This window comes from Balaenoptera borealis (genome assembly GCF_965194805.1).
Source record: "Balaenoptera borealis genome assembly, chromosome: 18".
Lineage (NCBI taxonomy): Eukaryota > Metazoa > Chordata > Mammalia > Artiodactyla > Balaenopteridae > Balaenoptera > Balaenoptera borealis.
The window spans coordinates 1,665,663-1,690,172 of record NC_138877.1 but is presented as its reverse complement, the minus strand read 5'-3'; the positions used below and the strand labels follow the sequence as shown (position 1 = coordinate 1,690,172).

Sequence of the window (24,510 nt, the reverse complement as noted above, 5' to 3'; positions counted from 1 at the left end):
ACAGTGGCTGGCCGTTGGCTGACGCAGGGCGTCTGCCGACAGGAGGACCATGCTCAAGGCTGCGGGAGCGGCGGACACAGGCCAGCACGTGTCTCAGCCTCTGCCGGTGCCACACGTGCCAACCCCCGACGGCTGCGGCGAGTCCACAGCCGAACGCAGGATCAGGGGAGAGAAATGGCCGAGGAAATGCTCAGCGGCAGTGCCAGTGGTCAGGCTGGAGGGGAGGCCAGAAGGGACAGCGGAAGGGGGTCATGAGAAGAGGTCAGACTCCAGACATAACTAAAGACAGAGCCACTGTGATGTCCTGTCAGATTCACGGTGCAAAACAGAGAGGAAGAAAGGGGTCAAGGATTAATCTGAGCCTCAGTATCCATGACCTCATACGAGGAACTAGGGTTAAGGGTAACATCCATCCGAGAAGTCTCACAGACACCCAAAGCCTGGCACCCAGAGGACCGCACACTCAGCTTAACAATTAGAAGAAGAGGGGGCTTCCCTGGTAGCGCAGTGGTTAAGAATCCGCCTGCCAATGCAGGGGACACAGGTTCGAGCCCTGGTCCGAGAAGATCCCACATGCCGCGGAGCAACTAAGCCCGTGCGCCACAACTACTGAGCCTGCGCTCTAGAGCCCGCAAGCCACAACTACTGAGCCCGCGTGCCACAACTACTGAAGCCCGCGCGCCTAGAGCCCGTGCTCCGCAACAAGCGAAGCCACCGCAATGAGAAGCCCGCGCATCACAATGAAGAGTAGCCCCCCGCTCACCACAACTAGAGAAAGCCCATGCACAGCAACGAAGACCCAACGCAGCCAAAAATAAATAAATTAAATTAAAAAAAAAAAAGCAGTGTTTATGTTCTAAAAAAAAAATTAGAGGAAAAGAATTAGAAGTCCCTCCCCTGCTCCAAAGACTGCAAGAAACGTTGCTGCTTTAAACCTTGGTGCCCAGTGGACGGGGTATCCTGCCCCAGGTACTTACAACCATCGCTAGTTCTCACTGCAGATTTGCAGCCTAAACTCACACTCCTAGTTCAATAAAGTCCCTTCACACTGAGAGCTGGATTTAAGGCATCTCCAAATGGGGGGAAAAAAAACCCTGCACTTCCTCTCTGGAGGAATTTTTCTTTATCTTTCATCTCTAAGAAACCCACAAATGATTTTCCAGTGAGTAGCAACTGGAGAAGTAATACTCTCTTTCCCTTTCAGCAACCAGAAAAATTCATTTTTTAATTTACTCTTACAGAGCTCACAGATAAAACTCATACAGGCACAAAAGAAATGAGCCTCCAGGAAATTCCCTGGCGGTCCAGTGGTTAGGACTTGGTGCTTTCACAGCTGAGGGTGCGAGTTTGATCCCTGGTCCGGGAACTAAGATCCCACAAGCCACTCGGCCAAAAAATTTAAAAGTAATTTTTTTTTTTTTAACAAGGAAAAGAAATGAGGCTCCGTGATTGAGAAAAAACAGAAACAACAGATAGCAGAAATAGACCTACAAGGACTTTAGATTTTGGAATTATCAGACAGAATGTAATTGAACTATGTTTACTATGTCTAAAGAATTAAAGGCAAGACTAAAAATATGTGCAGAGAACAAGAAATTGTAACTAATGACCAAATAGAAGTTCTAGAAATTTTAAAAAATAATAATGATATTTGAAATTTAAGACTCAGTGGATAGACTGAACACACAGATGAAGAAACACTAAAGATACAGTTGAAGGAATGATTAGAATGCTGCAGGGAGAGCCACAGAAATGGGAAGAATGAAAAAGAGGTTCAAGGACGTGAGGACAGAGAGAGAGGGTCAAGGGTATGTCTAATCAGTAACCAGAGGACAGGAAACGGAGAAGGAGCAGAGACAATATTTGAAAAGATTACAGCTGAGAATTTGCCAGGATTAATCGAAGATCCTATCCATAGACTCAAAAAAGCCCAATAGATCTCAAGTCAAAGGAAAAAATATCTACACCAAGACACATGATACTGAAAGTACAAACACCAAAGCATGAAGAAAAATGCACAGGACACTTAAAATCCCACCCCCAGAGATAAACTTTGCTAACGTTTTGATTTATTTTCTTTGAGATATTTTCCAAGTGATCATATTTATTCTGACATTTTTTCCTAATATACTATGAACATTTCTCCAGGTTAATACATTTTCTTCTAAATCATAATTTTAAAGGCTTCATGACATTCCACCATATAAATGTATGACAATTTGTTTAAGCAGAATCCAACTGTTGGACATTTAAATTACTTCCGATTTTTGGCTATTTTAAATAGTGCGTGTGGTACATAAATCTTTTCCACATCACTGTTTCTTTAGGACACATTCTTGGAAGTCGAATTGCTGGGTCAAAAGACATAAACTCCATTGAGACTTTTGATGTATCTGCCCCCCTGCTTCCCAAAGAGACCAGCAGTTCTCGTGGACAGAAGTCTCCTCACCTAAGGAGAGGATGTCCAGCTAACTCTGGACGGCTTGGTGGACGCACTTCCCAAGTTAACTGATTCTCATTTACACATCAGTCCAAAACCAAAAGACCTGACGCTTCTATACTAGTAGAAGAACACAGACCAGGAGATTGGGAAGGGGAGGCCGCCCCCGTCTGAGGACTTTGCTGGTGAAGGGAGGGGAGATCAGAGTCCCCCTGATGTGGGGCCACTTCACATCCCATGTAGGAACTAAAGTGACCAAAGTCCCTCAGGAACATAAAAAATATGAGCATTTGAAAACCTTTTCAGCTCTTTTAAAACTTTGCTTCCCTGTTTTCCAAAATGACTATGCTTCATTCACTTGAACAAAACAGTTTAAAATGCAGTTGCCATCTATTCTCTACCAGCCAGGCAACTGTTTATAATAAAGGTGGTCTCAGTTCATGCTGTGTGACTGAGGGCATTCGGCCTCTAATCACAGCCGTAATCTCGTTTTCACATTTCTCTCTGGTCCATCCTACTTGACCCTGCTTATTGAAGCACTTTTATTGTGCTGGTTCAAAGGACAAGGGATTGAGCAGAAACAAAAGTGAGGTCTGAGGGTTGTGTTCACGATATGTGCCCGGTCCTGCTCTACCGTCAGTGAATAGAAACTCTCTGGAATCCGGCCAGGCCACTTAATGGAAAACTCTGACTTCTAAAAATTATCCCTGGTTCTTTTCTAAAGCATCACAATTCGCCCAGGTTGCAAGAGAAAGGCCCGTCCGCTCACGACAGCAGCACAGCTAGCTAGGCAGCACAGCCGTATCAGCCAGGGTTCCTCACATTTTCTGTAAAGAGCTGGGTAGCAAATATTTTAGATTTTTCAAGCCAGACGGTCTCTGGTGCAACTACTCAGTTCTGCTGTTGCTGCTCGAGAGCAGCCAGACTCTGTGAGCCCCTGGTGTTCCCGCACACCAGGAAACCACCCCAAAGGCCGGGGCAGGACCTGGCCTGCAGGCAGCAGCTTTGCCAGTCAGTCCCTGGCTCTCATCTGACAGTCACCTCGAGGGGCCCCTCCAGCCCTGAAATCCTTTGAATCTGTCAGTAGGCTTGGCATGTGGCATTTGGATTAGGTTGCCCGAGGCCGGCTGGTGTGGGGATGAGGGTGCAGGGAGAGGAAATTGCTCCAATCTGCAGAGGCAGACAGACCCCGGCAGTAACACCCACCAGCCGTGGAGACTAAACGCCCCGCTCCCTGCCTTTCTCTCTTGGCTTCGATGTTGACATTTGAGTCTTGTTTTCTTTTTAACTCAGATCCTGTTAAATTCTCTTCAGTCGGGGTAAACCTTCCAGTCTACCGATCCGTTAAACCTGCTCCCAGACGGTCTTGTGATGAGGACACTTCACCTCCCGCGGACGGAAGCCCCCTCACCTAAGGAGAGGAACCCTCGCCGCATCAGAGGCCAGGCGTAAGCTCATGACGAGACGGTGTGGGTGCGAAAGGGCCGGTGGGCTGAGTGCCCTCACAGAGCCTTCTAGAACGACTGTGAGTGGGAACACATCGCCCTCTGACAGCTGCAGCGCCTGCTTCCAGGGCGGCCTCCAAAGGGAGGCTGGGCTCTGATCTCCACTCCCTTCACCAGCAAAGTCCTCGGATGGGGGCGGCCTCCCCTTCCCAAGCTCCTGATCTGTCTTCTTAACTCACCATCCCTGTTGGCCCCAGTGCATCTGACGCCCAGGACCCTCTTCAGCGCCGCCTGCCTAGCTCCTGGACGTGCCCCGCCATCTGTTCTTCTCTCTCTTCTCCTTCAATGTGGTCATTCCCAGAGCCCCTGTCCTCTGCTCTCTTCCCTTGAGGCTTCTCCTGAGATCCCGTCCATTCCTAGTCTGTCATCGAGGAGGTGCCCGTGGTCTTCAGGGTCCCACCTGCACCCCAACAGTGCACAGCCAAAGCTGGGTGCAAGGCCTGCCCGGGCCGCGCGCCGCTCCCGACGGCCTTCCTTCAAATCCTGAGAAGGACCCCCAGCTCCCCTGCCCTTCAATCCCACCTCCTGTCCGCTCTTCAGCCCCAGCTCCCCTGCCTCGCAACTCTCACATTTACTCCTACCACCTGCTCCCTGGCCATGGCACTGCGTTCTCTGCCTGCAGATTGGGCCCGGTTCAGCCCATCCTGAACAAAACCACTCAGATTAATATTTTAAAGCTCCATTTTGAAGTCACTCACCTATTTAAAAACCATCTGTGGGTCCCATTTAAATAAAGCTTCGAGGTCCCGCGGTCCAGCTCCAGCTGTTACTGGCTTTGGGGACCGTTTCCCCACGTGGACTCCGCACCTGAACCAAGGGGACCCCCCCACTCACCCACCAATCTCCTAACACGGCTAGCGGGTCCTGCTTCAGTAACTGCTTCCGTTAGTCGCTAAGAGTAGAATGTCTCCTGTCTTTCCCGACCCACTCATCGACCCCAATTTAAAATCCAGTCCCTCCAGACATCTCCCCACATCACCGACGTGGGCAACAGCTCCTTTAGCCTCCTTGCACCATGGCCCTGATCTTGTGGCCCTCCCATCCCGTGGATCACGTGACACCCAAGGGCGGAGGTGCCCTTGCTGGCCCTGACGCTCCCTGACTGCTCTGTAACACGCTTCTCCCGCATTGCCTTGTCCATTGTTGATGCCCGATCAATACTGATCAAATGAAGAAGCGTGAATGAAGAAACGACGTTGTTTCTACCATTCCTAGAGATAAGATCCTTTGTGTTTGGGGGTTGGGTTTTGTTTTTTGTTTTTTTGGTACCTTTTAAGTCACTTCACAGACAGGCACAGACATGTATTTCACAAGTGGTTCTTTTTCCTTTTTTTTTTTTAACAGGTGGTGGGCTGTAGGTTGTTTGCTTGTTTGTTTTTTAATATTTATTTATTGATTTTGGTTGCACTGGGTCTTAGTTGCGGCACACGGGGCCTTCACTGCGGCACGCGGGGTCTAGTTCCCGGACCGGGATGGAAACCAGGACCCCTGCATTGTGCAGGGTCTTAGCCACTGGACCACCAGGGAAGTCCTCATAGGTGGGTCTTAATAAATATAAAGTTAATCTTAAGAAAACAGCAGTAATGAGTAAAGCACAACGGCAGCCTATTCCCAATGACGTTATGCTAAAAAACATTTTTAAGAGGTCACGGTAAACTACAGAAATATTTTATATAATCAAAAATGCTGGGCTTCCCTGGTGGCGCAGTGGTTGAGAATCTGCCTGCCAATGCAGGGCACACGGGTTCGAGCCCTGGTCTGGGAAGATCCCACATGCCGCGGAGCAGCTGGGCCCGTGAGCCACAACTACTGAGCCTGCGCGTCTGGAGCCTGTGCTCCGCAACGAGAGGCCACGATAGTGAGAGGCCCGCGCACCGCAATGAGGAGTGGCCCCCACTTGCCGCAACTAGAGAAAGCCCTTGCACAGAAACGAAGACCCAACACAGCCAAAAATAAATAAATAAATTAATTAAAAAAAAAAAAAAAAAGAAAGAAAGAACTGTGTATCTTTCTTTAAAAAAAAAAAATGCTCAGGGGAACTACATTAAAAATGCTTATGATCTATCAATGCAAAGGCAGAATATAAATGTAATTGTATTTATATACAAATTACATGAACATATGGATAAGGACAGATGGAGGCAATATTGATATGCCAAGAGGGTGAAGTTTCAGATTATTTGTTGTATTAAAATGTTTCCCCTTTATTATAACAATTTAATATTCTTTACTGCTTTTACAAAATAATATGACCCAAAATATTTTTTTAAATCTAAAGCAGAATATTTATCAAAAAGAATGAGAATTGTCCAGAAAGCGATTATTTAAAAACCCTCACTCCAAAATGTAATTAATTACTTTCTACTATGTCTGATTAAAAAAGCTCTTTAGAACCTTTTTTGCTTCCTGCTCCCGGTTCCCTGCAGGTCACCAAAATGTGGTCCATCAGCCCCTCATCACAGTGTCACTGTGTAGCCGTGGCTCTTTGTTGTGTTGACTGAAAGCTTGACCACATGATTATCTCAGAGATTCAATTCAATAGGATGGAGAAGCTTCTGGTCCACATCACCAGACTAGGGGGAGAAGAAGAAAGACAAACGGGGATTTAAACAACTACCTCTTATTTCAGAAGGTTTGCTTTTCACAGTCTTTGAGCAAAACTCACCTAGATTTGAGGGCTTCTGGAATCTACCACAGAGTTGAGATTTCAGTTACAAAATAAACCCGTTTCTTTCTGGGCTGATGCTCCCCCGTGTCACTGGAAATGTCACGCACAGGAATCCATCCCACGTTGCCAAAGAGAAAACCTCGTTCCTTCTTGCACACACAGTGGGGAACAAAATCGTGAATGCGCCCAACCAATACACACAAGGCTTTCAAGATGTGGCGGCATGAAGCTGCTTAACTACCCACCAGCTTAAGTCAAAACATACTGTTTTTCACACAGAGGAACAAGCTCAAGTGTACCCAGACAGGCTCCGGAACAACACAGTATAGATTTTTTTTTCCTTTCAAGTTCTGGGGAAAGGGCATAGTTTTTCTCCTGCAGCTTCTCAACTGAAGAATGTTGTAAGCTATCAACTTCCTGTAATAATAATAACAAGAGTCACCCTTCAGCGCCCACCGTGCGCCAAGCCCTACTGCAAGGCCAGCCCCACCTCTGGACCCGGGCACGTGGCCGGCGGTCGGGGTGTCCGGTGGTCCCGGGGCCCGTCCACGGGCACAAAACATGACCAGAACGGAACCAGGCGGAGAAAGACGGACTCTGCAGAAGGAGCAGCAGGTGTGGGGAGAAGACACGTTGTCCTGGGCCGTCTGGGGAGGAGGCCAGGCCCCCGGGAAGGCTGCCCCGCCGCCTCCAGGGAAGGCCCCAAGGGACCCTCTGTCCGCCGACTGGGTGCGAACCCGAGGCCTCCCCGGCGGCCTTCAGAGAGGCTGGTCCTTCCTCCAAGCCTCTCCACCCGCCACCACTCCCGGGTCAGCATCTCTGTTAGAGTAACGAGCGAGCAAATGTTTAAAAAGATTATTCGGAAACGGCTCCAGCAGCGCGCTCAGCCCGCCCGCCCGCGGCCCCCACTGCGGAGCCTGTCTGCGCTGGGGCCGCTCCCGGCCGCACCCGGGCCCGGCGCCTCGGGGACCCCGCGCATCCCACGCACCCCGCGCCCGCCCGTCGGTGCAGAGGCAGCCCCGCCCTCGGCGCACCCCCTACCCCCACAAGGCCTCTCGGTGCGCCCCCGACGGCGACTCTCCCGGAACGACCGGGTCGCGCTTGTTGGAGCCTCGGCCCCGGGGCTCCGAGCACAGCGCTTGGTCGGGGGTCGGCGGACCCGCGGGAGAAATGGGCGCCCCACCTCCCCCCCACCCACAGGACACATGTACCCGACCGCAGGCTCGCCCCACGCCCCCGCACCTCCCCCTCCCCGTCCGTCTGTCCATCCGCCGTCTGTCCTGTGTGACCGCGGGGACCCCGCGAGGACCGCTGTCCCACCTCCAGGGCGTCCACGTACGCCCTGGTAGGGGGGGCAGTGCTGGCACCCAAGTGCAGCTCCCAACACACCTGGTTCGTCGCTGGGGCGAAATCACGACCCAGATAAGGAAGCGAGGCGGCGGCCCAGGTGAGGAAGGGGGACATTGACGCTGGCACAGAAAAAAGCAAATTAAAATTCACGCTCAGGCTAAGGCTCAAGCTCCTCACAGACGTTCCCGTTTCAAGTCGCGGACATGAATTAATGCTCTTTCTCTGAGACTCATATTTTTAATGCACCAATTTTTATCAAATTTTCTCATTCTTATAAAATATACATGGAACTTTCCACTGTAACCACTATTCAGTGTGTGGTTCAGCGGCATTAAGTACATCCACACTGACGTGCAGTCACCACCACCATCCAGCTCCGGAACTCTTCCATCTTCCCAAGCTGAGACCCTGTACCCATGAAATACTAATTCCCTATTCTCCCTCCCCTCAGCCCCTGGCACCCACCATTCTCCTTTGTCTCAATGAGTTTCCCTGTTCTAGGTACTTCATATAAATGGAATCATAAGTCTTTTCCTTCTGTGTCTGGCTTATTTCACCTCGCATAATGTTTTTAAGGTTCATCCATGTTGTAGCATGTATCAGAATTTCCATCCCTTTCAAGGTTAAATAATATCTCCTTGTATCTACACACAACATTGTTTATCATCTATTGATAGACATTTGGGTTGTTTCCACCTTTGGGTTATTGTGAATTAATTTAATTTTTTTCAGTAGTGCATTTATATGATTTAAAAACAAAGCAGTACCAAGGGCAAATAGCAAGACCTAGCCGTCTCCTGTCACACTCGTGATTCCTGTCCTGTTGCCCAAAGGCAAGAACTTCCATATCACTTAGCTCTTTCTTCTGGTCATTACAACCGTATTTCTAAACATACTTGCAGTGCATTTTCTTGAGTTTTAAAATGTGTAATGTCATCTCCTGACTCCCCACCACAGAAGACTGGCCCCGCTTCTACACACACCCTTCGTGTACCCACCCAGAAACGTCTCCCTACACCACTGTCCCAACACAACCACATCCCACATTTTGGCAAAATACGTTTCAGTGTTTATAGTACCGTGTGTGCAGTCAGGGTCCAGCCAGGAGACAGCACACCAGTAATATGAACAGAGAAAATTTAACACAATTATTAACTAGTAATTAGGGAATTGACAACTCTAAGTGTGGAAACATCGGGGCTAGGGAGCAGCTGCTGTCTCTGGGATGGGGAGAGAGCGCCCTCCCCCCGGGGCAGAGACCTGTGCTTGTGACCTCCTGGTGGCAGAAAAGGTGGGTGATGTGCCAGTGCTGAGGTTTCAGTGAAACCTGGCCGTCTTGCCTGGAAAAGAGAAAACCGACGCCTGAAACCCAAGAGAAGCCAGCCCCTTACTCTCTCCAGGCCCTCCAGTGCCCTCCAGCGAGACCTGACACTGTGACATCACAAAGGAGACTTGGGCGGGTCCAGCTCCAGCACCACAAGGCAGGGCCGGGAGAGACGCACCCTGGTCCCGACCCGTCACCTCCCGCCCATCCTGTTCCTGGACCCACATCTTCCCTCTCCTCCTTGGTCACCTCATTTTGGGGGGAATTGAGTTGCTTTTTGACAAATGTATCCAAAAGGTAAACTTTCTGAGAATTGCATATCTGAACACATCCTGGTAGTCTGGCAAGCTACCGAATTCCAAACTGGAAATCACTTTTGTCACAATTTTAAAGGCACTGTGCCATCATTTTCTATCTCCCAGCACTGCTGCTAAAAAGCCTGATGACATTCTGACTCCTGATCTTTTGTATGTGATGTTTTGTTTTTTTAATCCTTCCCTTTAGAATCTTTTCTTCACATGCAGACTTTTTAAATTTCCCAACGATGTGTCTTGGGTCACAGAAGTCTTTAGTCACTCTGTGCGCCCTGGGCCCTGTTCCATCTTCCTCCCCTGCATTTTCTGTTCTTTCTGGAACTTCTGGTTGTTTCACGTTGGACCTCCTAGGCCGAAACTCAAATTTTCTTTTCTCTCTCATACTTTGCTCTTTCTCATCTTCTTGCTCGCCTTTATGTAAATCTTCCCAACCTTGTTATCCAGTCTTTCTACTGCGTATTTCCATCGTATATATTTAAAATTTTTATTTATTTATTTTTGGCTGTGTTGGGTCTTCGTTGCTGCGTGCGGGCTTTCTCTAGTTGTGGCGAGCGGGGGCTACTCTTCGTTGCCGTGCACGGGCTTCTCATTGCGGTGGCTTCTCTTGTAGCGGAGCACGGGCTCTAGGCGCGTGGGCTTCAGTAGCTGTGGCTCATGGACTCTAGAGCACAGGCTCAGTAGTTGTGGCTCGTGGGCTCTAGAGCGCAGGCTCAGTAGTTGTGCCGCACTGGCTTAGTTGCTCCACGGCACGTGGGATCTTCCCAGACCAGGGCTCGAACCCGTGTCCCCTGCATTGGCAGGTGGATTCTTAACCACTGCACCACCAGGGAAGTCCCTCCATCGCATTTTTAATCTAACATTCCTTTTCCATAGCTTCTGACTGCTTCCTGTGTTTCTCTTCCCTCGAATATCACTTTTAAACTTTTTAAAAGTTTTCTTCTGCTTCCTCCACGGTAGTTTTTTCTTGCACCTTCCTTTTATTTGGATGTCCATCTTTCCAGTTGGAAGTGTCTGTCCTTTCTCCAGAACGAGAAGACACCTGACAGGAGGCTGTGGACATGAGCAGGGGCTCCTGCCAGACTCAAGGAAGGCTCACCGTGGGGAGCAGACTGTGGGGTCTCTGCCTCCTGTCCTGGGCTTGTCTGTTTCCCGGGGTTGGGGGTGCCCCAGATCTCCAGCTTCCTGGGCGCTAGGCTGGGTCTCCCACCAGCCCTCCTGTCAGTCCCGCCTGGCGTCTGCGGCCCTTGGCCTCACCCTCCCCTGAGCCTCCAGACCCCATGGGCGTGGGGAACGCTGCATTGCTGGGGCAGAGGATTTTGGAAAGGGCTAAACGGCTTCTTTTACAAACTTTTAAACCATCTACTACACCCTATCTTCAGGGTATCTGCTTAATCCAATTCCTGGGATGCTGGGGCGTAAATCATTAGCTCTTTGTTGGATGTATTTAGCCTTCTAGACACTAGTGTAGTGACTGAACACGTGGTGTCTGGAGCCACCCATGGGAACCCTAGTTCCATCACCTCCTAGCTGGTGAGCTTGGGCAAGTTACTCAGCCTCTTTGTACCTCAGTTTCTCCATTTGCAAAATAGGGATAATACAACTACCCTACAATGGCTCCTAGTGAGGCCAGCACACAACCCACAGCCCAGATCTGGCCCACAGCCTGTGTCTGCATGGCCTGTGAGCTGAGAATGATTTTTACATTTTTAAAAGGTTGAAAAAACTCAAAGAAGAACATGAGACAAAACTGCTAAGGGGCCCACAAAGCCTAAAATGGTTACTATCTGGCCTTTTACAGATCGTAAAAGCCTGGCTTTCACGGCGATTGTGTCAACTGAGTTAATGCAGCTAAAGTACTACAGCAAAATAGAGCCTTCTTCCCTTTATTCCTCAGTTTGGATATGTTTATTTTCACACGTGTGATGAAGTCCATAGTGTATCGACGGCACTGAGAGCCACTAAGCCCACACGAGAGCCCAAAGGGCTCAGTTAATAGAACAGACGCCCCAGCTTTTAGAGGTCAGAGGACAAGGGGGATATTATCAAAATACCAAGAAGAGGCGTTATACGAAGTAGAAGAATCAGGAGAACGTAGAATACGGGAAACTAAGTTTTAAAAAGCATTTCAGAAAGAGGCAGTGACCTGCAGCTGCTGACCGGCTAGTAACACGAGGCCTCAGCGTCTCCACGGGTCCTGGTGACACGGTGAGCTCGCCTAGTGGGATGATGGACAGAAAACTTCTCAACATTTAAGAGAAAACAGGAGTTAAGGACCACGAGGACAGACAACTCTGAGGAATTCTGCCACAGTGTGTGGGGAATTTCAGAGGATTTTGAAAGACAAGCCCTCCAAGGGAGCGCAGGCTGGCAGGAGGCCCACGCGCTGTAGGTGAACGTGACGGGGACCCACGGAGCCTTCTGCCGGCTGGGACACCGCTCGTGTTTTCCACTGAAGGAAGAGGCAGGCCAAGCGACTCAGCACACCTCACCCGCCGCCTGTTTCTGCGCAGCACACTAGCCAACGATGACTTTTTTACGTTTTTTAATGGTTCGGAAATTAATTTAAAATATTTCGCGACATAAATTTAAATTTCAGTGTCCACAACTGAAGTCTTATGGGAACACAGCCATCCATGCCTTTGCAGCGGCGCGTCATCCAGGGCAGCTTAGATGCACAGGGTGGTCCGGCCTCTCCCACCAGCGGGCAGGCAGTGCTTCGCGTGCTGGGTGTATTGCCCGTGCCCCCGGGTCACATATTTATTTATTTTTTTACCAGTGCACACCCACCACGTTGAAACAAAATGTTCTCCAAATGTCATGCTGCATTACTGTTATTGAATTACAGGGCGTTTGTTGTGCTGCTTTTGCAAAGACCCCCAGCTGTGCTGAAGGAATGCAATATGCACAACACGACTAGACTGGGGCTCCATCCCAGTGTTTCCAACTTACGGGAGAGCGACGGTCAGAAAGCTAGAAAACGCAAGATGGAATACCTTATTCCAGCAGGATTTCCTCACAAAACATAAACATCCGAATGAGGCTGCAACCAAAGTAAGTTTCCAAGTGGCTCATCTGTCAGCCAGGTGCACATTTATGGATCAAATCAAATCATCTGACTGCAGCAGCCAAAGAAATGTATCCAGAGAAAACAAGCGCAGCCTTTTGGCAAAAGAGTAGCTCAGAGTTGAAGAGTCAAAAATTGAAATATGAGGCAAATGTCTTCAAGTGCTTTTCCTCAGCTCTTGAAGAGTGAAAAGAATTTTTACCCAAATTGCTCAGCTGTCTCTCCAAGAAGTCAATGCCAAGTCTGAAGGGCCTGAAGACTGGCCTCCATGATTTGTCTATAGGTGACAACTACAGACAAGAATATCTTCAAACAAGCTGACGCAACACTCACTCAGGAAAACCTGAAAGTGGCATCTGGGAAGAGGTGAGTAACGGTGCAAAAACGCGCGTGGAGTAGAAGCCGCCTTCGTTGAAATGGAAGTGTTCAGCGGGTTATCCGCTCACCAGCGGGCCCTGAGGTGAACACTGAGCCAGAGGTGTCAGGGCGAGCCCCTGGTGTTGGGTCAGAGGCCACACGCGGTCCACGGCCAGGCGTCCCCCGGGCTGAACAGGCGGAGCGGCACCCACCCACTGTCACGGGAAATCAGCTGTTGTTGCAGGCTTGAAGAAGTTCCCGAATAAAGTCAACCTAAACTGACGAGCACTGAGTGTACCGCCCTGCGCCCCCATGGCACGTATTTATTTCTTACCAGTGCAAACCCACCACATCAAAACAAAGTGTTCTCCAAAGCAGTGCTTGTACACAAAACACACCGCAGTTACTTCCAGCAACGAACGCTGCCTGAATCCCAAGTAACGTCACTTCTCAGGCTGTCCCAAGTAACGTCACTTCTCAGGCTGTCCCAAGTGAAAGCAGCAACATCTCGGTTCCCACACACGTTTCCCACCCACATAGAGCAGGTATATTTTCCAAGCTCAGATGACAGATCCAGCAGTGTTTTTCAAAGACCATTGCAATTGTAAAGGAAAATTCCGTATTTCAAATTTTATTTACCTTTTGCAACTGAGGAGATTCCCTCTAATCTTCAGTTGGAAGTGATGAATCTGCAACATAATGACTTGCTGAGAGGCAAACATCAAGTATCAAAATCTAGGAAGTTGTACAAACGCCTCCCAAGTGAGAAACGTGCTTAATTAAAACCCTGTGCTCACAGACTGAGAGCAATGTGGCCGCACTTACGTTTGAAAACGCGTTTTCAAAGGTGAAATACATAAAAGCTAAGAGGGGAACATTTGCCATCAATTTTGATGACAGTGAAACCTTCCGTCCTCCTCATTGTAGCTGTGTATTAGGAAATGTTGTACTCAATTATTATATTTCGAATTTGGTCAGTAAAAAATCTGTGGAAATTTGCTTTCTCTTGCAAGTGCCCACATACCATGCTTCATGTTGCCTAAAATATTGACTCTCTGGTCCTTTACATGAGTTTGCTGACCCCTGAGCTTCAGTATGGGGGAAAGTGTTAGACTGAGGAGAGAGGAAAAGGTCTGAAAATAATCGAGGAGAAACAGTGGGTGGACAGAGCAGCAGGTGAGGGGCAGGCAGGGCACCTGCTCCGGGGGCGGCTGTTCGTGGCCCCCAAGTCCATCTGCCTACCTTCCAGAATTGTGCTGCAGCTCGGCCTTCACTCCAGTCTTGGTAGATGCTTACGAAACATTCCTTCTATCAGTGGAAGCAGTTCCTGGATAGCCGGCGTAGACCAGAACAGCAAGTGGACAGCAGAGGGGTGAAGGAGACTCAGGCCCGGGGAAGACCTGAATTGGGCTCACAGCTGCACCACTTACCGAGCTTTACTTGGAGACCGTCTCAACAATACCTCGTGGGCTTTCCCACAGAAAGCACTCCAGCAACTATTCATCTCATCCCCACAGCCACCCTGGAAGAAAAAAAAGCCTCAAACTTATGGGAACAGGCAGACAAAATGTCCATCTCAAATGAGCCGGGCGGCCACTTAGTTACGGCGAAACGAAAAGCTTGTCTGTTCACAATTCGCTACAGCTCGATGTAGGTGAAACCAAGAAAGCGGGACTGAAAACAAAACAGAAGGCTCCCATTAACAGCGAGTCCTTCCACGGATGTGTGGCTTCTCTCAGTGAGTTTCCTGCAGGGGGTCTTTCAAACTCTGACCAAAAAGCATATTTCAGTACACAAGTACAGAACAATTTTCATGAGAAAAACGCCAGTGTTAAGTTCTATTCCGTTCAATTCTATTTCATTTTTTTAAAAAAATGTTTGTGGCAGATGTTTTAAAATAAATTTATTTATTTATGTTTGGCTGCGTTGTGTCTTCATTGCTGCGCGCAGGCTTTCTCTAGTTGCAGCGAGCGGGGGCTGCTCTTCATTGCGGTGCACGGGCTTCTCATTGCGGTGGCTTCTCTTGTGGAGCACGGGCTCTAGGCGGACGGGCTTCAGTAGCTGTGGCTCGAAGGCTCTAGAGCACAGGCTCAGTAGTTGTGGCGCATGGGCTTAGTTGCTCCGCAGCACGTGGGATCTTCCCGGACCAGGGCTCGAACCCGTGTCCCCTGCATTGGAAGGCTGCTTCTTAACCACTGGACCACCAGGGAAGTCCCAGAAATTTGCATTTTTAACAAACTTCACAAGTGATTTTTAAGTGTTTCTATTTTGATCACTACTACGAATCATCAAGACCTACATCCCAACCCCCTCGGCCGTCATAAACGGAAGGTTACAGGAGCTTAAGCAGCACCAGCGAACACAGGGCAAATTGGACACACACAAAGAATCCAGGAGACCAGCGCCAAAGGCAAACCATAAAGCAGGCACTATTTCACGGATCGTGGGTCACGCTCCCCATGGTTCACTTTCAAGGTGCTTGAACCTTAAGGTACTTACAATCAATAATTCACTCAACAAACATTTATGACCACCTAGCGTATGCTGGGAGCTTCTCCAGGTGCTCGGGACAGAGCAGGGAAGCACACTTGCCCCAGGCCGCGACCTTACCTTCTGGTGAAACACCTGCTCCTGCAGCATGGCGCCCGTGACCGTGGCCCTGCCCTACCCGGGCGGTTGGCGCCCACTCTCCCTCTGCAGGACGGGAAGCAGAGGGCACAGTACAGAGACCTGGCCTGCAGTCTCTAAGAGCAGGGGCTCGATAAGTTACTTGACCTGTGTATTAATTTATTTCACCGTACAAGTGATTGTGCTCAATGGCGCCCATGGCCCCATCTTATTCTGACATTCCATCACACTTTCACTTCTCTCCAACTAGACTAAGTCTTTGAGGAGAGGCACTGTGCTCCCAGTACCTGGCTTAGGGTACCTGAGCGAACCATCACTCGAGTGTTTGTTGAATGAATAAACAATGGCTCCAGGACACGACAGCAGCCACTCAGAAAGGCCTATCCCATTTATGTAGAACAGTCATGCTACAAATACTGAGGCAAAAAGGAAAGTAAAAGAAAGCAGGTGTTCTTAAGTTTCAGCATTCAATAATGGTTCTACAACTGCCATTATCTTTATGCCTGTTCTAAGCATTCCTTGCATTTTCCTTTAAATTGAACAGGCAAATTTTACAGCAAGCCTTCAGTTAACTCTACCCAAACTAAGCTATACAAGAGAAAAAAATACTAGATGTTTTATTGAAGGAAAATACTAGATCTGCCACTAGTTTTATTACAGGCCTGCAATTCCTCATCAGCAAGTCTGAGATCCAAGAAGTTTGAAAATCTAGCTTTTTGTGCTTGTGACAAAAGCCGAGCTAAGCCATGCAAAGCTTTCTGTGGCCGCACACCGCTCACCCCGTCACTATCGATACCTGATTTATTGCTGAGGAGATACCGATTACAGGGTGTTGCCCCGAGCCCACTGAGGGTCCTATGTAACCTACAAGCACACATATTTTTGAAAAAGAAAATTCTGAATTCTAAACCCCCAAGAATTTCTGCTAAGGGACTACAGTATACTTACAGTCGTATAAACAGAGACAAAAAAGCCACTGAAGCCTGGTGCTGTACACTATTGCCATCTGCTGACGGCAGTTTAGAAGTACAAATACGTAATCAAAATGGAAACGTTTCATCTTGCTCATAGGGTTATGAGCAGCACACCGGTGACCTAAAAAAATTTGAGATTCTATTTTTTTCAAAAGCAATTGCTATGAAATAAATCCTCAGTGGTTGAAGTTCTTTTAAATTTCTATAATGTATTGGACCTCGTATGTTCCATCCACATCACATAAACTAGAAGCTGAATTATCTTAATTCAATGTGGTTTCATACTTTTCAGTATTATCTCTAACTCATGCTCTAGCGACCCCTTTGGGTGCTATTACAAGTTAGTCTGAAAGCCAGAGGTGAGGACTGATGCCACCAAAATGGAACCATTAAAATAACCAGAAATTGCTCCACTGACCATTTCTTACAGAGCCATAAGCAATGTCAAGGTTACAGGAATCTAAATAAACCACAGGTAGTGCTACTTCTATGAAAACTACTCTAGACCATAATAGCCTTTTAGGGTATTTCTGAGTGTCCACCATCTTCTCTGTTTTAAACTATTATGGATACATTCCCTACGTGTTCCCTAGGAGTTAAATAACCATACAAGTATATCTTGTTTCCCCTCATAATTGTAACCTTTGGAACACTGCTGTCTTAATCTTTTATTTTCTCTCCCTCCCTAACTACCATGGTTGGTAGTAGCTCTTTAGCACAGGGGAAATATGAAACAAAGATTTGTTGTTTAGATTTTGGGATAGTGAATTTTCATGTGCTGAGTTTACCTCTGAGGAGTTATCCAACAATACAATGACCTCCGTTGGTAAACCCACAGGATCTGTGGACCCCCTCCGGTTCTATTCCTAATACATACTTTATTTACAGATTAAATCTTAGTTTCTCTTTGGTTCTTTTTTCTCAAAAGGTCTAAATTCATGGATTGTTTAACTCAGTAATTAATTAGAACATTATATGTCCAGATATTAAGAACAACTTTCTCTTGTCCAGTTCATTATAAGGCAGGGGATCACAGCAACTTATTTGGGGTACCCCTCTAAGTAAATACCCTCTAGGTATTTTGGGGTACCTAGATTCTAAGTAAAGAGGAAAAAAAAAAGTACAAATCGAGACAGCATTTTAAATGTTTCTACTCTCAGATCCAGACTGACACAATTAACCTGTTCTGGTCATCAATTTCTAAATTTATAAGATTTTGTTAAGTGGTATCATTTTCAAGCATGATATACCCAGAAACGACAAAAAAAGTACTTAATACAGGAAAACAACATTAACAATGGTCTATTCCTAAGAACATAGTAGAATGGAATACCTAAAACCCAAAGAACTTCTCTAAAAATGAGTAAGGGGCTTATTAAGGGGGAAAATTCAACAGTATTGTAATTTAGTTAAAGAAATTTATTCTTTAAAAACATTTTCATGCACACTTTCATGACTGCATTGTTTGAGGGGGTAAGGAGATGATCCTACAGGCAGTGTCCACTCAGAACGTAAGTGATATGCGTATCACAATACATTTTGGAAGTAACTGGCAAAATAAAAGTGTAAATTTTCACAGTGATTTAAGTCTGCAAGACATTTAAGATCTCAGATTAAATGGACCGATATTAGAGTAGTACAGACCAAAACCGTGCAATGTTATCACTTCTGCGTTACTGTGACCCTTAACACGGTACACTCATAACCACCTCAACCACAAAGCACAGTCGCCCAGGACAGAGGGAAACCCCATCAGAAAAGTGACAGAAGTCTGAACGCACAGCACAACACGCCCCCTCTCCCTGCCTCAGCGTGTGCAATCCACTGGTAACAACTCCACGCAGTAGGAGAGAAAGAAACATGAACTACTATTCAAACAAAAAGTATTTTTATGGCCAAAAGAAGAGTTGAGCTTCTTGCCTAGAAAAGTCCTTTAATATCTTACATTACCCAATACAGTTAAAAGTCTTAAAAAAAAAAAAAAAGGCAAAGTGTTCAATTTTGCATGGGAAATTCAGTTTTCTCAATATGGATAAAAACTTTTTCATTTGATTCATTTTAAATGGCAAAATCTTCAGAACAGAAAAATATAGCATCTCCAACAGACATCTAAAGGCAACAATATTATATTTACAGGATGCCGTCATCAGAAATCACTAAGAAGCAGAAAGAAACTATCATTTCACTACCCTTTTCTCAGCAGTCATCTAGGACCACACAAACTAAGGAGATCCAGGAACTAACGAAACATATTCTAGATGAAGCAAGTTTCACAGAACAAACAATTCTCATAAAATAGTATTATTTTTTTTCCCCCCCCTGAGAGTCAAGTTAACCAATCCTTGGATTGCAATCAAGACAAAGACAAGAGCTCTAAATCCTTAATCATATCAATATCAAAACTATGTAGACACTTCTGTTTAGAAAAGCCAAAATGTACAATAAAGGAAATGAAAATAGCAAGACAAGGTGCTATTAATAGTGGGATCATAGCAGAAATGTAGGGTATTTGGTAAAATATACATTAAGTGACATTTGGGGAAAACTTTATTGCTCTTGATGGAATATAGCACCAGTTCAAAGAATAAAAGATGGTTAGGATTAATCACCTTTAATCAACAATATGCGTTTATATGAAAAGTGCTTAAAGCAGTAGTTCTGGAAAAAGGTGAGGATGAGAAATTTTTTGTATTATATATTTTAAATATGTTAACTACTTCATTAAACAGACAACAAGCAATCTATACCTATTTAAGTGTATCAGATTTGCTACTGTCAGTCTGATTATCAAATCCAGAAATACAAAATCAATTAAGGGACAGAAACGTTATTCAAACTTATAAAACAAGTTAGAACATTATAAAGTAATTTTTATGCCAAAAATATTTGTTAATTATTGCTTAAATATACAGCTGATTACACTCGTGAAATTTTCCAAATCATAAATGAGAAGATTTCTTCTGAATGCTAACATTTATCCCAAGGAAGAGAGAAATATTTAGGGGATGTGTAGACATTGCTTAACCACTGTGGAAAATAGCCCAATTTCCCCCAAACAGTTTTAATAACGAACATCACTGTGGTGACTGAGGAACTGGAAACAAGACTACATGATCACACTCAAGCTCTATGAAGTCAGCCAAAGGATTTCTTCATGATAACTGCAGCTGGCACTTTCTCGGTCTTTAGAAGGTAGGATTTTATGTAAACTTCTTGTTCTAAAAGAAAAGGTCTGAATGGATAAATCGCTAAGCAGAAGTACAAAGTTTTTTTAATGCAATCTTCTGTAAGAAGTAATTAAAATGTAAAAGCCAAACAATCTAACATCGAACGTAATTCCCTTCGAGATACACTTTATCCATCAGTCTAAACCGTCAGTCACTGCCCTGCTAACCCTCATAGTGAAACGGGTGCTATCTTACTTAAACTAGCTCGACTTTCCGTAACAACAGTCTCAGGAGTGGCATTCTTAAATACCCAGCGTGTGCATCAGTCATAGTTGAGGGCAGGCACAAGAATCCTCCTCAAGTTGGTGAAACTGTGGAGTACCACCCGGGGATGGAAGCGTGACCTGTATCCTCGAGGGGAGAGGAAAACCAAACGCTTATAAATGAAGGGGATTTGGGATGCTTAGTGTTGACACAGAAAACAGAATTTTATATTTTCATCGTTTTTGCAAAGAAAATGTCTCCATGATCATGTTATCAACATCATTCTTTATATATGTGTGTGTGTGTATACACATATGTACATATACACACACATATATATAAGCATATATACATAATTATTATTGTTTGGGGTGATGCAGAAAGCCACAAATGAGAAAAGGACACTAAGGTTTTAATAAGGGGAACAAAAAGTTCTGTTCACCAGTATAGATTCACATTACAGTACACCAGTATCGACAGCATTTTCTTGTCTATTTTTGGTACAGAAGATGGTATCTCTCTACATAACCTGGTAAGGCTTCAGTAACTAAAGCATAAAACAAACAAACAAAACCCCCGCAAAAAACAAAACAAAAAACCCAGCCTATTAGTTTACAGTTTATTTTAAAAATTCTGAAAGACACTGCAAGTTCTAAACTTTTAGTAGGTGCTCCCCACACACAACCATCTTGTCAAGAACCCAGCAGAAGAGCCCCCTTTGCAGGAAGCTTTGCAACAGCAGAGTTGTGCAATATGGGTGTTTCTTACTACAAGAAAAAATTATACATGGCACATTCTCATTCATATCTTGTAATGTAAAAAGTTACAAACATACCTAATCAAATAAATAATAATAAAAAAAAGAATTTGAATGTATTTGTAAGTATCCTAAAACCACTACATAGAATAATGGCAACTTTCACTCACAGATTATTTACAAGGTAATACCCAGTGTGGGTACACTGCTACAAAACTCAAAACAGAAGGAGTAAACTTGAAATGTTTTCCATAGTAAAGATCTAGCAGCATGACTATCTAATGCTGTTTTCTCCCGATTGCTTCTAAAACGTTCCTTTTTACTCTGTGTCTTCGTCCAGTTCATAATTGTCTTTATCATAAATATCTTTTACTAAAAGAACCCGTACGAGCATATTTTCCAAGGTGTTTCGGTCCAGCGAAGCAGACGTGTACCAGACAGGGCTGTCTGCAGAGCTAGAGCGTTCTGGTTGCAAATAGAAAACATCCATTCTCTGATTAAGATTCTGTGGACTTCAGGAGAAAGGAGAAAGTCCATGTCACAGTATGTACACGAAATTCCTCACAACTTCCTTCTTTTCTTTCAAGAATAATTCTGCTACCATTAACCACATTACCTGGGCAGACCACATGCATAATTACCTACATTAAATATTCTATCACTGAGATATTCTGAAAGTTAATTTCTACAATAAAAGATTATTTTCCCACTATAATTTAAATTCTGTATTTCACTGAATCCAAGACACCATCGATAGAAACATTATTTTTAATCATTATTTTAATATTGCCATTAAACAAGTAAAGCACTGCCAATTATAATTTCAAGATGCATCAATTATAACATGCATCCCCGTTTCAGAGACAGCATAAAATGTGAGAAATGTGTCTTAGAATTGATGAAATATGGTAGCACATAAAATAAAAATACTTAACAACGTTACACAAAAGAAATAATTTTTAAAATAAGATAATACTGAGATAGGAATTTCCAACTAATAAATAGTTACTACCATTGGAAGATCCAGATACTGGTGCAGGGCCACCCAAAACTATCGTCAGAAATATTAATTATTAAAAATAATCATCCTATAGGTGACATTACTGCTTTTATGGTTCTTGAAAGTTAACCTGGAGAAAATTTATAAAAACAATTTATAAAACTGTTTACATAAGAAAATACATTCTGAGTTCATGCTTGCCTTTTAAAAATTACAGAGTGCATACTTAAAATAATGAACAAGCATAAAATAATTTGTGGTCTCTAAAAATTTCACTGGTTTAAAATATTTTAAACGCCTGTCGGTACCCGCGGGGGAAAGCAGTGGTGCAGCTGGAACGCACAGGGCCCTGAGAAGACGCCGCGCCCTGCAGACGCCTCAGGGATCTCCCTCCACAACTGAGGGCTCGCCTCTCTCCACCTTCTCACCAGGGCGTCACCGGGACCCAGGCCCAGCAGGACTGCTCTCTGCTCGCCACAGCAGAGCTGGCTGCAACAGAGACACCACAGCCCAGAAAGCCTAAGACATGTACTGTCTGACCCTCTACAACAGCAGTCATTTCGTTAGTAGAGAGCGATTTCTTAACATGTGCTTAAAACATGAAGTATAAGCTGGGTATTTTATAATAACAGGACTAAAAACGTTATAACTGAAAGGACGTCATAAGTGAGAAAAGAGAGAAATCTAAAAAAAAGGACCAAGGAAAAAAACGTCACCTCTTGGTAGTGATACATTCACAGCAACTAACTGTTACTACCATTTAAAAAAAATCAAATGTCATTAACACTTACCTTTTAGACAAGTAGCATTCAAACATTTTCACAGGACATCTAGAAGGATTGGCTGTATTTTCAATTTGTTCAAATACTGGCTCATCATCTTCATGTTTTCTTTTTCCAGTAGTAATTTTATCTTAAGAAATAAAAATTACATAAACTTTCTAAGACCAACCTTGAACAAAGGTGACACCATTCACTCTGATCACCCCCAGTATCTCTTACACCAAAGAATGGGACCAGGTGTACTTCAGAGCTCTAAACCGTGGCTTCTGGTAATTCCTAATTTTCAGACAACATAGGTTGTCTTATCTTATGAAAACGACAGTCCTTAGGTTCTTAACAAGTGACCCAGGTGGTCTTTAGTAAGGCAAGAAGTGGCAGTCCCTGCCACAGACAATGCCAAAATGAAAACCTGTTACACTACCTTCGTTATCTGTTCCACATAAGGAAGACACTTGGTATCGAAGACATGCTTTGTTTTCCATTGTTAAAGGGTTTTTTTTCCAATGCCTAAACACAGTGCCAAAGGAAAGCCTTAAGTGCTGTTCCACTGTTTTCAGGCCAAAATACTTAGTGTTAAAGTAGAACAGGGTATTCAGAAGAGCTACTGGAGAGTGTGATCCTAGCTGTTTTATCCTCCAGAGATAATCTTCTTCAACTCGAGAAAATATCGACCCTTAAACAGAGAGAAAGATTTTTAAAGAATTACAATAAACAGTTTTCACGTAACCAGCTAGAAACAGGTAGAAGTTAACTCAAGAACAAACCTATTCCAATCCTCCATTCACTCCAGATCAACTGGAATGAATTTCAGAATCACCTATGCTGCTCTGAAACAACACAGAGCCAGGAAACACAACAGACTACACAACTAGCACCCCTGGGGTCAGGCCTGGAGTCTGCTCCTGGTCTTCCAGAGGACAAGCAGACCATGGTCAGAAGGGAAGTTTAAATCTGTAGAAATCCTGAAAAAAAATAGCTGATTTCCATTCAAACAAGTTTTCTTTATGCATCTAAAACAGAGGTTTCTAAGAGAAATTTACATCAGAATCTCAACTGGAGGGCTTAAGAAATGAACATCCAGTTTCTTACTCCAGAGAAAGTGAGTCACGTTTATTACAAAGTTCTTCATAAACACTAGCTATCAACCACATTCATTTCTAATTCAACAAAAGACGAGCTGATGCGTCCATGAATAAGTACTCTCTCATTTAAATTATTTCCTAATTATCTTTAGTACACTTTCTATAAACACAGAAAATCCCAGCAGCAAGTCGGTAACATTTTATTTAAAGGAGCATTACCATCTGGAAGTATGCTTGGTTGCCAACTTCGGAGTATTTTATTCATTTCTTGCTCAAATGTCTGGAATCCTGGATCAATAAATATGCTGTCTTTTCGATTACTACCATACAAGTACTACCAAAAAAAAAAAAAAAAAAACTTTAAGGATTTAAAATTTATATAAGATTTATATGAGCTAATTACAGACCACTTACACTCTATTTCCTAAGGAAAAAATAAACGTCTTACATCTTTGTCTTTATTAGCATACTAATAAGAGATTATTGCCTTTATCTATATATCTGGAAATCAAAGAAACGTAAGTTACCAATTAATCTGTTGCTTAAAAAAACTCAAAGCTGAAAGACACAGGCAAGAGCTCAGAACGTGAGAACTGGATGAGCATCTTCAGCCCGTCAGATACAAACAGCGCACGTGGCTCCAATGCTCAGCACACAGTCCACGGACACGAAGGGTGAGGGCAGGGCGGGAGGGTTTCTGTGCGTGAAGCCTCTCCCAGCAGCCTGTGAGCTTGATGCTTTTCCCCTTGTTTCCTCTCTATGCCCCACTCTCCTTGAGTTAGGGCAAATTTATGAATCTTACAACTTACTATGACAAACATTAACAGTGAGGGT

The 24,510-nt window shown here is 44.9% G+C and overlaps 1 protein-coding gene across 10 annotated transcripts in view; it reads right to left on the bottom strand.

Annotated features, from left to right (window-relative positions):
* Positions 1 to 835: 835 nt before the first annotated feature.
* Positions 836 to 24,510, bottom strand: part of LOC309615385 (zinc finger MYM-type protein 2) — a 110,115-nt gene continuing 86,440 nt past the window's right edge. For 6 of the 10 annotated variants that reach the window (XM_082364892.1, XM_082364891.1, XM_082364895.1 and 3 more), the window contains 4 exons: positions 23,896 to 24,010; positions 23,016 to 23,267; positions 22,604 to 22,724; positions 20,451 to 21,324 (listed from right to left, as the gene is read on the bottom strand). In XM_082364892.1, the coding sequence (XP_082221018.1) occupies positions 21,132 to 21,324; positions 22,604 to 22,724; positions 23,016 to 23,267; positions 23,896 to 24,010 (681 nt within the window). In that variant the 3' untranslated portion in view covers positions 20,451 to 21,131. Of the gene's footprint in view, positions 7,433 to 8,002; positions 9,304 to 13,661; positions 14,545 to 20,450; positions 21,325 to 22,603; positions 22,725 to 23,015; positions 23,268 to 23,895; positions 24,011 to 24,510 lie in introns of those variants that run through there. The other 4 variants (XR_014236790.1, XR_014236789.1, XR_014236792.1 and 1 more) reach the window with 4 other exon arrangements.